This window comes from Gymnoscopelus microlampas (assembly GCF_963454915.1).
Source record: "Gymnoscopelus microlampas genome assembly, chromosome: 14".
NCBI classification, from domain to species: domain Eukaryota; kingdom Metazoa; phylum Chordata; class Actinopteri; order Myctophiformes; family Myctophidae; genus Gymnoscopelus; species Gymnoscopelus microlampas.
This window is the reverse complement of record NC_139951.1, coordinates 26,971,920-26,986,650: the sequence shown is the minus strand read 5'-3', so window position 1 is coordinate 26,986,650 and position 14,731 is coordinate 26,971,920. Positions and strand designations below refer to the sequence as shown.

The 14,731-nt window shown below is 41.0% G+C and overlaps 2 protein-coding genes across 2 annotated transcripts; both read left to right on the top strand.

The window, feature by feature from the left end:
- Positions 1-1,828: 1,828 nt before the first annotated feature.
- LOC311059797 (synaptotagmin-1-like) lies at positions 1,829-8,070 on the top strand. Its single transcript, XM_084077863.1, has 9 exons — positions 1,829-1,965; positions 2,752-2,943; positions 4,365-4,540; positions 5,343-5,444; positions 5,723-5,890; positions 6,319-6,486; positions 6,700-6,814; positions 6,950-7,083; positions 7,238-8,070. Exons 2-9 carry the CDS (start codon positions 2,757-2,759, stop codon positions 7,445-7,447), a joined length of 1,260 nt encoding a protein of 419 aa, XP_083933989.1. The 5' UTR covers positions 1,829-1,965; positions 2,752-2,756; the 3' UTR covers positions 7,448-8,070.
- A 310-nt stretch (positions 8,071-8,380) lies between these two features.
- Positions 8,381-14,425, top strand: dnaaf3l (dynein axonemal assembly factor 3 like; the record flags this gene model as incomplete). The annotated part of the gene is made up of 11 exons (XM_084078274.1): positions 8,381-8,462; positions 9,424-9,530; positions 9,621-9,714; positions 10,843-10,997; positions 11,455-11,655; positions 11,999-12,121; positions 12,360-12,482; positions 12,609-12,768; positions 12,870-12,984; positions 13,305-13,379; positions 14,275-14,425. 11 exons carry the CDS (start codon positions 8,381-8,383, stop codon positions 14,423-14,425), a joined length of 1,386 nt encoding a protein of 461 aa, XP_083934400.1.
- Positions 14,426-14,731: the final 306 nt, after the last annotated feature.

Here is a 14,731-nt window from a genome sequence, read left to right as displayed (position 1 = left end):
CTTGTTTTGACTTTTGTGTGCATCTACAGTTGTGCTACAAACACCATGAGCCAGACAGAAACGGTCATCTCAACTGTCTATACACACACCCTATAATCTCACGTATGCACAATGCACATATAGGACATCATATAGATAACGCTGGGACTTTGGGACCAGACAATGCTTAGTCATAGTTGGGTGGTTGCTTAATATTTAACATGAGTCGTCTGGATGGCCTATAGTTAAAGTCGGTGCCGTTTTTCAGTCAATTGCAGGTTACAAGGGCAAGCTTCAGCTGCATAGTGGTTGTCAATGTCAACAATGTGCATCACAGTTAGACCAATGTTCTAATTTTCTGTTTCAGTTTTTCTAGTGATGCACTACTGCAAAGATGACTGTTCATACTGTATGAACAACGTAATATGGAATCCATGAATAATAATAATATAAATACTTGGTGCTCATATCTTTAATGTTATCTGATAAAGACCATGTCACATGGTTATGGAACATGACTGTGGCCTAATTTGAAAGCACTCCTGGTGTTGCTTGCTCACCTTATTATTACAGAGGAGAATCCCTTAGGACTACTAACCACATACTTGGTTACTAGGCCAAGAATGTGAGCTTAAGGATGTTCGAAAGACGTAATGCAAAATGTAATGATAGATCCCCTTGAAAGTATTTTTAAAACTCCACTTGGATATTTTAAAGGAGGTTTTTCATTTTCACTTCTTAACAAGGCTGTGGCATGCTGGATGGAGCCATCAACATGTCCAGATGTACACCGTAAATTCATCTGTCAGTTTATCTATTTGTAACTGAGTGTTCAAATGGACCCTTCCGGTTATATTTTACTGTGTAGCGGTGCAGAGTCGTGGCAGTGTGCTTGAAGCTGCTTGCCCCTCATAGCGCTCCCAAGTAAGGATCTTTGTTAGTAGTACAGTGCCATGCTATCAGTGGTGTAAAGTAACTTAAGTACATTACTCAAGTACTGTACTAAAGTAAAATGTTGAGGTATTTTTTACTTTACTGGAGTATTTCCAATTTTCAGTACTTTTGCTTCTACTCCACTACATCTCGGAGGCATATATATTTTTACTCTTTAGTTAAAACCTTAGTTACTTTAAAGATTTTGAATATTATTGCAAAACATACATTAACGACGTCAGCCCTTTATACATTTCGGCCATTTGAAAATAGATCTACAAGCTCACAATGCGTTGCGATATGACTCATTGTCAGCGTGTAGATCTGCCATTTAAAAAATATATATATTTTCTGCCAATACTTTTGTACTCTTCAGTACGCAAGTACATTTTGAACACCAGACTTTTACTTGTAACAGTATTTCTACATGGTGGTATTAATACTTTTACTTAAGTAAAAAAAGTCAGTTCTTCTTCCACCACTGCATGCTATAAGCCACAGAATAGAATGTTCACTCAGTGAAAGCAGTGTGTAAATAGATGACCACCAGCCAGGACAGCTACGCCAAGAGGATTAGCAAGAGATGGACGGACGGACGCACTTCAATCTCACTGCAACCACAACAGCAGTGCCTCATCAGTTAAATGACTGAGCAGTCACTCCTGTATCTCAACAAGGAGATCCTTAAACTGGTCAGTTAGGTTGAGGTCCTTTTTTTTTTTAAAGTGCGGAAAAGCTGTAGAAATAAAGGCAGAAGCTGTTGCCCTCCCATGTGCCTTGTAGCCGTAATATAAAGCAACAGATGTGATTTCAACATGCATGAGTCCATATTGGGGGGTGGTGGGTGGGGTTGGGGATTAAATCCCAACGCTGCTTTAGTGATTTGCCAGTGCTTTAACTTGGTCAGGGAGGGAGTCACGGTCGGTGGCAGGTTGATGAACAAGGAGACAATGGGTGTGTAAGGACTCCAAACGGGGGAAACAAAAAAAAATACTTTGACATTAAAGTCATTCCAACATATTTCTCAATAATAGAGGAATTTAAGGTTACCAGGTAAGGTACATTTTGTATTTTGAAAGAAATATGTTTTTCCCTTAAACAGCAGACAGTTGCATCATAATGTGAGCTAAAACATATTGACATTGTTTTGTTTTTTGTTTAATTAAAATGGTCCAGAAATGAGAACACCATATTAAATAGAATCCTATTTGATTTGTGATTTAAATCCGTGCCAGTGAAAAAAATCTGATATATTCATCTAATTCTTTGAAAAAGGTTCCATTGCAAAAATGTTGGGACTATTGTAATGTAGTACTGTAGTTTTGCTACGGCTGGAATACCTCCACAGTGGGAGCTATATCCCACTTGTTCTTTGATACAGAACTCTTTAGAGATGATGAGGTATATGATGCTGGTTTCAGTGGGCTAAATGGATGGAGGAGGCCATATTCATTCTTTAAGGGCTCAATGAATGTGGATTAAAGTCATAGCAACAACATTCACTCCAATTACATGCTGATAAGGTGAAAATGGAGAAATAAAGGAGGCAAATGGGTATGGGAGAAATAGAAGAGGTTAGAAATGGTGGGTTATGGGTGGGGTGCGAAAAAACAGAGGGATTAAGGTCAGCCATGTTGAGCATCTGGCTTAGAGATGTCCTGTGCTGTATGAAGCCCTGGTACTAGACATGACGCATAAGCATATACGGATTATGCATCAGTTACCTTTCCTCTCACACTACCGAAGAAAAGATCCATATAACTAATGTACAGAATCTGAGTAACTGCACTCAGCCTGTTAATTAACACCAAATAACTCAGAGATTCTGCTGTTTTACAGCTGACATGAGGGTGGCTAGTGTCGGGGTGCGTGCCCGGCGGGCCGTAGAAGAACACTCCGAATCAGAGCCAAAGGAGGCAACGCCAGAACCTGTTGTTCACCATGAGAACACCCAAACAGAGCACCACCCACACCACCATGAGTATGACCACATGAAGAACAAGTTCATGAATGAGTTGGAACATATGCCACGTGAGTCTTTGTTTCTTCTTTTTTTTTCAATTCAGTCGTTATGTCAATTCCCCCCCATGTGCATATAGTCCATGTCACTTCCAGTGCCAAGCCCTACTGTTGGTCTTGAGGAGGGTTGAGGGTCTCAAAGTGGGGTCTGGGGAACCTCAGGGGTCATTGAGGGGGTTCCAGGGAGGCCTCAGCTAAATAAACAGTTTAGACACTTGAGCCCAATTTGGAAAATGTCAAAACACAACAAACAAATTTTATGCGGCTTCCTGGCACAAAATCTCCTCTGATACACATGGAGTCTACAGATGCTTCTCTTCACCTGACAGTGAGGAGTTTCACAGACTGGACCTAAGTTGTGGGGAGGAACACGCTATACCTCCTGCCTGCTGTGAACAGGCAACTAGTGCAGCAATAGAGATCACCCTCAATAGGCTCTGTGCATAACTGCAGTCCTGGGTTCCTGAAAGTGGCATACCCGTTTCCTGTTCCAGTTTATTTTCCCATAGCTTTGTTTGATAGGCTTGGCAGCAGATTTGAGCCAGAAACACATAAAGGTGTCCTGTGCGAGTAGGAAGATTTTTGCTTGAAGTCATGCATAGTAATAGGATGGATTTATGGGACATTCCTAGTTTTTGCTTCAAAATTACCAGAATACTTTCTGTTTTTATGGCTGAGTAAAATATAAGGAAACAGAATGAGTAAATCCCTCCCCTCCATCAACAACTAGCATCAACCCCCACTACTTGAGCAGTTACTTAGTTGTAGACAGCAGAAGACTGTGTTTATACTGGACAGCTCCTGGGTGTGATTATGTAATTATATGAACATGAAGCAGAATGTCGCTGGAGATGTTCATATATGCAGACCTTCCGTGGATCTATAAAAAGTCAAAAGAAGAAAGTCCACATCAATCACAGATGATTCACCAGCATTTGAGCCGATCTGAGTTTGTGTCCTTCGATAATATCACAGCTTACTTTAAGACCTTTGAGCTTTGGAAATGCTATTTAGTAAAGTAAAGCATACTGTAGAAATAATAATAAAAACATTTAGTAATCTCAAGCCTTTGTGAGAGATTTGCATCCGCTTGACAATATGAATGTTTTAATTTGAATTTCGAAATATTTTATGTAGAGAAGCAACAATAGCATAATTTAGCTCTGTCTACATGGTGGTTTAGGAGGTTCGGATAAAAAGGTATTATTGGTTAAGTTTTTTTTAAGTACAGTAGCTGTGCTGGGCATGTTGTTTCATGATATAGTTTCATTCATTCTCCCACTGTACAAGTATATAATCATAGTTCTGATCTTATGTTCCCTCTGTTCATATGATATGTACTCAATTGTGAATGATGCAAAGATTGACGACTGTAACAAACATGCTCCCATCTTTAGCTCAGTCAAGGTGACGTGACTGTTTCTCTTCCACAGTCCCCATGTGGGCGGTGGGTGCCATTGTCGTCTTGGTGCTGGCCTTGGTGGGGTGCTGCGTTTTCTGTATTTTCAAGAAATGCTGTGGGAAAAAGAAGAAGGCAAAGAAAGTGAGAGAGACGAAGGGTGGTCGCCGGAGAAAGGCGAAGGAAGGGGATGGAGAGGGCGGAGAAAAGGTATGAGGAAAAATTATGTTTCACAACAAGCCAGGTAGGCTACTTCAGATATAATCAATCTTTCTTTCTGCAATGATCTATATATACAATTTGAATCCTGCGCCATGTCGGTTGTCAGTATGTATGTATGTAGCCAGTGTGACGTCATATGACATCACGGTCGTGACATCACGATGAGACACGCCAGTGTGACGTAATCTCACGACAGCATGACATCACATCCTACCTATAAATTTGAATCCTGCGCCATGTCGGTTGTCAGTATGTATGTATGTAGCCAGTGTGACGTCATATGACATCACGGTCGTGACATCACGATGAGACACGCCAGTGTGACGTAATCTCACGACAGCATGACATCACATCCTACCTATAAATAGGTAGGATGCACCAGTTCGACGGCTTCCATCCTCAACACAACCCACGCCGACGACCCTTTACACAAATAAACTGCTAACTTCATCTCCTGCGATTTCAACTATCTTTTCACATTGTACACCACTGCACACTCCCCACAGGTCTGCCATACCAGGTCTGAGTAATCACAAAGTGGGTTTTGGTCATTGGAGAGGTGATGCATGTCACCTCTTTCTGAAGTGGGTACTTTCAAAGCCTGCCGTGGATTTAGGAGAGCACAAAACTCTCTCTCACACTGTGAGGTGCCTGTAAGGTGGCACTGCAAAGTGAACGACGCGTCACGCTAGACGTTCGGGCCGCGTAGCGGCCCGAACTTCTAGTAATTTTACAATTACAGTGTACTGTATTTGGTACCATGTTGCTCAGATGTTGCTCTATCATGTAGGGAGAGGGAGAGGAGAAGAAAGAAGGGGAGGAAGATCAGAAAGAACAGGAGAAACTGGGTAAACTGGAGTTCTCATTGGACTACAATTTCACAGACACCCAGGTAGGCCTGAAGCCATTACTCTGGATGTCCCCTCCCCCTAGGACTCCATGACTTATACATTATAATATTATAAAAACATATTGGCAATATAATCTATTGATTTTTGTTTATTTAAACATTAGAAAAATTACATTTTAAATGTATACCTGAACTGAACTTAATTTGGCACCGCTGACCTTTGGCTGTTCATGCAATGCATTGTGGGTAAGATAACCTCTGTCTTTCACTGGTCACCCTCAAAATCTTCTCTTTGTTCTCTTGTTTTGTCTCACTCAAAGCTCATCGTAGGAATCCTCCAAGCTCAGGACCTTGCTGCCATGGATATGGGGGGTACGTCCGATCCTTACGTCAAAGTCTTCATGTTACCAGATAAGAAGAAGAAGTATGAAACCAAGGTGCAGCGCAAGAACTTGTGCCCAGTTTTTAATGAAACCTTCATCTTCAAGGTACGACACTGTCTGTCAGTGTGTGACATTGTTTATATGATATCGTCTGGCTTTGGTTGGTTGTCTCCCTTTGTCGTTGGGTCTCTGTCACTACTTGTGTCGATATTCCAGGTTGTTTGGCAGAGGTTTGGCCCATGTCTCTAATTCCCTTCGTCTTTTGTCTCTCATTCCTTGAATGGCGTATGTCAAGGTACCTCTCTTACTCCCGCCCTCATCCCACCCAAGGAACAAAATGCAGAGTAATCAAAATGATGCATTTTTATCTCTCTGTTTGTGCGGTCACTAAATGTCCTTTGTTATTTGTTAAATTTTGTGAAAACTGTTAAATATTGCCCAAATTGTTTTCTTTGACATCGTGTATGGATTTTAATAATGGAATTCTGTATACTGTATCTCTCTCCGTTTTTGTTAACTACTTACCTTTCCAGATTCCATATGCAGAGTTGGGAGGGAAGACCTTGGTAATGCAAGTCTTTGACTTTGACCGTTTCTCCAAACATGACATGATTGGGGAGATTAAGATCCCCATGAACAGTGTGGACTTGGGCCAGCCTATACAGCAATGGAGAGACGTGGAGAGTGGTGAGAAGGAAGAGGTATGACACTTTTAACACACGCACACGCACGCGCACACACACACACACACACACACACACACACACACACACACACACACACACACACACACACACACACACACACACACACACACACACACACACACACACACACACACACACACACACACACACACACGTGCGCACGCACACAGCTGTGATATTACTGTCCAAATGTGTTCCTTTCAGCAAGAAAAACTGGGTGACATTTGCATCTCGCTGCGCTATGTACCCACTGCTGGCAAACTGACTGTCAACATCATGGAGGCAAAGAACCTTAAGAAGATGGATGTTGGTGGTTTATCAGGTAATCAATATCTTACCATGAATGCTTTGTGTCGTCCTTCATTCGTCATTCCTCATGAGGTGATGATGCTCATCATGGGCCATATCAGCAAAACGCAGTGACCAAGCAGTGAAACATCTCCTCCTCTTCCATCAGATCCATTTGTGAAGATTGTTCTGCAGCAAAATGGGAAGAGAATCAAGAAAAAGAAGACCACAGTCAAGAAGAACACGCTCAATCCTTACTTTAATGAGAGTTTCAGCTTCGAGGTCCCCTTCGAGCAGATACAGGTCAGCTATTTCATCACCCTGATCATCAATTTTAGATTGTCAAACAAAAAAAAACAGTGTTGATATGTATGCAGTGGTCTTTTTTTGAAATGAAAAATGTTTTTCAATCAGTTATTTCCTGCAAATTGTTAATCAGGTTTTATTTCTTCTTCAGAAAGTGCAGGTGGTCATAACAGTGTTCGACTATGACAAGCTGGGGAGCAACGACCCCATCGGCAAGTCCTTCATGGGCTATGGAGCCACGGGAGTGGGCCTTCGCCACTGGTCAGACATGCTGGCCAACCCCAGACGTCCTGTAGCCCAGTGGCACACTCTGCTTACCGTGGAGGAGGTGGACGAAGCTCTCAAGGCTAAACCGCGCTAGGACGCTGTCATTTGACATTTAAATGTCCACAAAATACATTGTTTTAATGTATCCATCCTAATGTTTGTTCATCCTAATGTTTACTCAGTTCACATGTTACGTTGCCATGGCTTTTGCTCTGTTCTTTGGTGTGTGTGTGTGTGTGTGTGTGTGTGTGTGTGTGTGTGTGTGTGTGTGTGTGTGTGTGTGTGTGTGTGTGTGTGTGTGTGTGTGTGTGTGTACCCCTGAGAAAACTGCTGTAATGTGTTTTGTATTGTGAAGACTGATGCCACTGGTCCATGATTTTTGGTGAATGTACTGCACCTTCAGTAGGCCTAATCATCCTTATCCTTTAGTGTGACTGTGAACATAAATTAAATTGTTAATATGTTTTTGACATTTGGGTGTTTAGAAGACTGTTTAAATGTATAACTGAAATAAATATCTCTGCATATGCTCTTAACTAGTTCCTAAATATAATTATAAAGGATTAATGAAAGAAGGACTTGATAGTTCCTCATGGTCAACTATTTAATTTGGCCTGCATGTGTTGTGATGCTGTAATCAATTGTGGTAAACACAGAATGACTCTTTTAAGATTTCACAAAATGGTCCGAAATAAATAACTTCATAATAAACCAAAACTTCAATACACTGCTTTTTACTTGATATAATATAATACATCTGTATGGGACAGACATGAGACACCCCAACAGACAGGGGGCGCAGGTTGTCCTTATTGGCAGCAAACTATTGCCATAGCAACACATTCCAAACATTCAGCGTCTTCTCCAAGCTAGGGATTTGTGAGCAACTAACGAAAACACCCACTCAACACAAACGAAGCTTGTCTTTTAAAGTTTACTAGATTCATCCAAAACAATAGCTTGCTGTAATTAATCTAGTATAATTTGTTTTACGCGATCAGTAGCTACAGTACCTACAGTCTGCAGGATGAGTGCAGGACAAACTCTAGATGGCCCCGGCTGTGTGACCTGGTGGGGCTTTAGCCCTGCAAGAGACCTGCTGAATACAGGTGAGCTCAGTGGTGTAAAGTAACTAAGTACATTTACTTAAGTACTGTACTACAATTTTAGGTATTTTTACTTTACTGGATTATTTCCAATTTTCAGCAGCCTACTCTTACTTACTTTTACTTACTCCATCTCAGAGGCAAATATTGTACTTTTTACTCCACTACAATTATTTGAAAACGTTATAGTCACTAGTTACTTTGAAGATTTTGATTATTATTACACATTATGGGCATCACTTCCTGTCGATTTGATCAGGTATCAGGGATTAAATCGACAGGAAGTGCAGATGCCCTCAATTCCCTAGGAAACTTGTGGATACATTTGGGCCATTTGAAAATAGCCGATCTACAAGCTCACAATGCGTCGTGATGCAACACATTGTGAGCTTGTAGATCTGCTATTTTCAAAAGATTTTTACAAATTTTATACATTTGAAAACTTCTGCACAGTGAGTGCTTTCTACTTTTGGTACTTTAAGTACATTTAGATACGAATACAATTGTTCTTTTACTCAAGTATATTTGGAATTGTTGAGTCAGTGTCAAATATTTGAGTGAATAAAAAAGGACCACAATGGAAATAATTAAGCCTTTGGGTGCTTATATCCTTTTGAATTCATTTTCAATAAAGTGTTGACTCAATCAATCAATCAATCATAGCCTACAAATCCTTAAATATAGTAAAGTGCTATCACTATGTTTGGTGTAGCAGCCACCCCCCTCTCAATTTAATTGCAATTATTATTATTGGCATGACAAACATTCATTGCCAAAGCAAGTGTGAAATAAAAACAATGAAAAAAAGAATAACTGTATTTACAATTAATAAATAGGTCTACTAGAAGAAATAAATGTGTCTAAAGGTGTCTAAAGACCTGTGTAACATTGCAACTTTGCAATCAAATATAATAGTAGCCTTCTCTCTCTCTCTCTTTCTCTCTCAATCTCTATCTCTCCCCAGGTCCTGAGAGACAGGAGGGGGAGGTCAACATTTTGCTGGTTGGCAGCGCAGATCCGCGTCACTTTCTGAAGACCATTGCCGGTTTGAGGGACACTGATACTCTTCATGTGAGCCTAACTTCAACTCATCATGGATAGACAGGTGTACCCTAATGCACTGGATCTCAAAACCACTGACCTTTCTCTGTTTCCCTTTAGATATGGGTCATAGAAAACAGTATGGAGGTGGTGGCCCGTCAATTGCTGCTGGTCTATCTGGCTCTTACGCCTCCAGAAAGCATGGGACTTCATGGTGAGTCAACATTGCAAATGAGTGTCAATTAAGGGTCTGGCAGTCTGTGTTTATGGTGACTACACACCGTTATAATTCATCCTTTACACAACTAAATATAGTACTAACCTTGTACTTTGACCAAATCTAGCAATAGATATTAGGAAACCAAATAATTGGGCATGAGACTTATAACTGTACTTATCTTGTATAAAGGCCCTTACTATAATTTAGAAGTTGATTCTCTTAAAATGTTTTTATTTCACACAACGATTTAATATTTTTTTCTCAGTTTTATGAATAGCACATTGAAATTTTGTTTCAATAAGTGCTCTATAAAATTGTATTTGTCACAAAGTAGGTTTGTGAATACCTCGGCACCAAGTCAGTAAAAACTGTGAAAAGTCCAAATGGATCTTACAAAAAAATCAAAAAGGTTTTAATTTGATTCAGGCCAGGACAACAAAAATGTGCAACTGAAGAAAACTACAAACACACAACATAAACTAACGGAGGGTCAACGTGTCAACTTCTCCCCATGGCAGCCTACACTACAACTGAGCTGTTTCCTTTATATACTCTGCAGACTCCACCCTTCCATTTCTAATCAACCAACCACAGTATTATGGCAATCCACCCAATATGCTCCCCATGTTCTAATCAACAGGATTAACAGGCACCCCTCAATCAGATCTTCAGGCACCAATCACCCAACTACACAGCTAGGCTTCAACAGGCCACTCCCCTACAACAGCATCTTCCTGTGCAGATAAACAAAAAGCTGTTAAAGAGACAGAATGTGCACCTTCTGTGCGACTGGGAATCTATTAAGCATTCAAAGAAAAAATAACGCACATCCTCCGTCTCTTGGTGCTGAGCCAAACTGTAAGAACAGAATCATGAAAACAAAGCGGGGGCTCGCAACTCACTTCTTGAATGCGCCAAGTTTTTATTTGCAACAAACAGCAGATACGACGTTTCGACCCTTTCGGTCTTTTTCAAATATATATGGGAATCTAAGCATAACATACTTATGAATGTGTACTCACTGTACTGTAAATAATTATGGGGAAATGTGTCTACAAGAGACCGCTCTGTGACAGTATTATCATACTAATATTATCCCACCACTGCATAATTTAATTACAGAAAAGACTGAGATTTTCCTGGAGGTGTTTGGGAACAGTGAGATCCGCAGCCAGACAGAGGAGACACTGAAGCACGTTGCATCCCAGCTCTCTCTGTCTGTCAGCGATATGCAGGAAACAGCCACACATCCCTGTCTTGACACAACTCTGCTGAAGGTAAATAGAACATCCTGAAATAGATACTGGTACTACGGCAGTGATCCACCGTTTTTCATTTGTGTAAGCTTTCAAACTTTGTTTTCAAACGTACTTACACCACACATTAGAGCCTGATCCATGCCAGAATGTTTGGGTCAGATGGCAATCCCGATTTTGGAGAGTCCTGGCCCATCGATTACTGATGTATTGACAGATAATTAGTAAAAAGTGCAAAATCATTTTAAAAAATCATTTTGAAAAACTTTGATTTGATAAAAACCTCCTGTGTCACAATGCAGCACGTTGTAAGCTAAGTAAAAATAATGCCAGACATATGGGCCAAACCGATATCGGTCTGGCTCTTTACACATTATTGAGTTAATTGCTTTATACCAAGTAGAATTGTACTGCTGTATAATTGCTGCACAAAGATATCAGTAAAAGCCAGGCCACCATCCCATGCACCTCTATACAGTATAAGGAACGTGATGAGCTGGTCAGGATATTCAAGCTGTGGATCCAGCCTCCACCATCATCAGCATCTTCTGGCCGTGATGCCCCAGTCTCCATAACCAAGGCCTGGGATGGCCGGGTCAGGAAGCACCTGGGAAATCGCTATGACTCTAGGGAGGGTTGCTTTGACTGGGACCTCACCATGAAGCTGCATCAAAAAGGGGTATTACTGAATACAATTTCTATGTTGGTAGATTAGTGGTTGAATCTTTAGAATTTGAATGTTCCACAACACATAGACACAGTGGTGGGCAATCGCTAAAGGGTGATTCATACCTTTTTTTCCCTCCACATTCTTCTAATACTTAATTTATGCTATTGTCCAACGGTGTCACTCGCCGAAAATAGCAGACCTACAAGCTCATCCACAACACGTAGGTCTGCTATTATTGACACGCAGGCTTAAAACGGTTTTGTCTCATGGTTTTAACTACATTATGTCTGATATGAGGTGATTGCCTTGATCTGTGAAGTTAATATGGCAACTCCTTGTTATCTATGTTCAGTGCAGTGTCATCAACAAACAGCAGTACATTCAGTGGAGGGAAAAGGGCGTGGCATTTGAGATGAGGGAGGGAATCTACCAAACAGCCAATCCAACCTTGCTCTCCACACGCATATTCAGTCTCGTAAGTAAATGTATTTATTTACATATGTACATGTGTGTATTATGATACGGTGCCTGATGCTGTGATGTCATGAGGGACTACATCCTTCAATGACTGTGTGTGTGTGTGTGTGTGTGTGTGTGTGTGTGTGTGTGTGTGTGTGTGTGTGTGTGTGTGTGTGTGTGTGTGTGTGTGTGTGTGTGTGTGTGTGTGTGTGTGTGTGTGTGTGTGTGTGTGTGTGTGTGTGTGTGTGTGTTAGAGGGGTGACAGAGTGGCAGCTAGGGGATACTGGGGAGACATTGTGTCTAGCCCTTACCTCTCCTTTGGCATCGAGACCGAAGACAAGACTCTGTTGCAGACGCAGAACAGGCAACATGTCAAGGTAAAATGGAACAACTGCACAGCTGTCACTTATTTCAGTAGTTTGTTTTAAATAAACTGTTACATGTCAATACAATTGAAACGTGTCGAGTGTGAATTTCTTGTGTTTTTGCCTCCATATGCACAGACAGCCCAGGATATCTCCTATGCAAATGTGCAGGTGTTGTTCCGTTCCCTGTCCTGTAGAGGGAGTCGCTCCACTACTTCCCAGCCACACACAGGGAGTGAGATAGCCAAGGAGTCATTAATGCAGCCAGAGGCTCACCACAAAGCCATCAACATTCATGGTAAACCTTACTACCAAAAGCACATTGCATAATATTCATAAAACAACCGATGGCTTTGTAAAATTCGTCTTTATTGAACCTGACCCCTTTGTTCGCATCAGATCTGATGCATCTGGATGGGGTCTCAGTGACATTCTTGCCTTTGGATTCGCTCTCCAAACTGCCAGGGAAGCAGAAATACTCCCAGTTCTTCAACACAATCTACGTTGCCGCCAGGTGTGCTATATTTTGCAAGGCTACGTCTGAGTGCATAATTTGTACATACGGTAGAACAGTGGTTCTCAAAGTGACGTTTGTTTCAGGAGGTCCGCAGCAAATGTCTTAATAATTTTGAAAAATGTTAACACGAATCCCTGGCACAAAATATTATAAGATGGGGGTCCGCGACCAAACACATATACATTTTGGGGTCCTTGGCATGAAAACGTTTGAGAACCACGTACTGTAACTAAATGTAAATGTGTCAGGACAGTATTTCCATTCACTCTGCAGACTTTCCCATTCCCCCGTGTTCATTGCCTGTTTTTTCATTGTAGCTTGGTGCACCAGTTGGACCCTACGTTGAGACAGATTGCAGCACCGGGAGCCGTGCTTGTCGTGGAACTTGCCAAGTGAGGGTTTTTATAGTAACACCGCCTTGTTACCATGGTGACAATTCAGTCACCTGCCATACAGCCATCCAAACAGCCTATACTGTTATGTACATGACAACTACGTATAGACACATCAGTAACATTTTATGGCATTTGCTGTCATTGGTCAACCATTCAATAATGTTTCCATGTTGAGTTAAATAGAGAACTTCTATCTTCCAAGTTTCTTTTAGGCACTACATTATTCTCTCTGCACTCTACTCAATTTACCCTGTTGTTTGTTGATTAGGGTGTAAAGTAGCTACGGTAAGTATATTTACTCAATTCTGTACTTAAGTACAATTTTGAGGTTTTTTTTTTACTTTACTGGAGTATTTCCAATTTTCAATACATTTACTTCTACTCCACTATATCTCAGAGGCAAATATTGTACTTTTACTCCACTACAATTATTTGAAAACTTTAGTTACTAATTACTGCAGATATAAATTATTATATTATAAAACATACATTAGCCACTTTAGCCTTATTTTGTACATAGGCTATTTGAAAATAGCCAATCTACAAGCTCACAATGCGTCGCATCACGACACGTTGTGAGCTTGTAGATCTGCTATTTTCAAACATTTTAGTACTTTCACTTCTGGTACTTTAAGTATATTTTGATGCCAATAGTTTTGTACTTTTACTCAAGTAACATTTTCAACACAGGCTTTTTACTTGTAACAGAGTATTTTTATATTGTGATATTACTACTTTTACTTAAGTAAAATATCCGAGTACTTCTTCCACCACTGATGCCTACATTGCTTACTCTGATTTCCCACTTGTGAGTCGGTCTGGGTGAGAGCATCTGCTAAATGCCTAGGTTGTACAATGTAAACTAACACCTTTTTTTCTGTGTACATCTCAGTTACCTACTGGACCTGACCAAACAGCAAGTGGCGGGCTTTGCAGAGAGAGTGGTGGACATCGCTAAAGATGCTGGATTCGCACCAACGAGACCGCAGACGGAGCGCGATGATGACGTCCACGCAACCTTCACACTGCAGACTGCAGAGTAACGCTGACTGAATCCTGGCACAGGCACAGCTCTAAATATATACGGTGGGCTCACAAATCACCAGCATCTCCAGCAGGGCCTTACAACATACATTAGAGAGTTGTTGTTCCGATACCGATAAAAGCTGCCGATACTGCCTAAAATGCTGGTATTGGCGATTATGCTGCCAGCCTTTGCCATTCCGATACCACTAATTCATCACATGATATTTAATTTGGTTCCATTTGTACAGTCTCAGAGTTACAGGCATGTAAGGGTCCATTTGGAACCCCCTCAAGGAACCCAGATGGTCCCTGGACCCCACTTT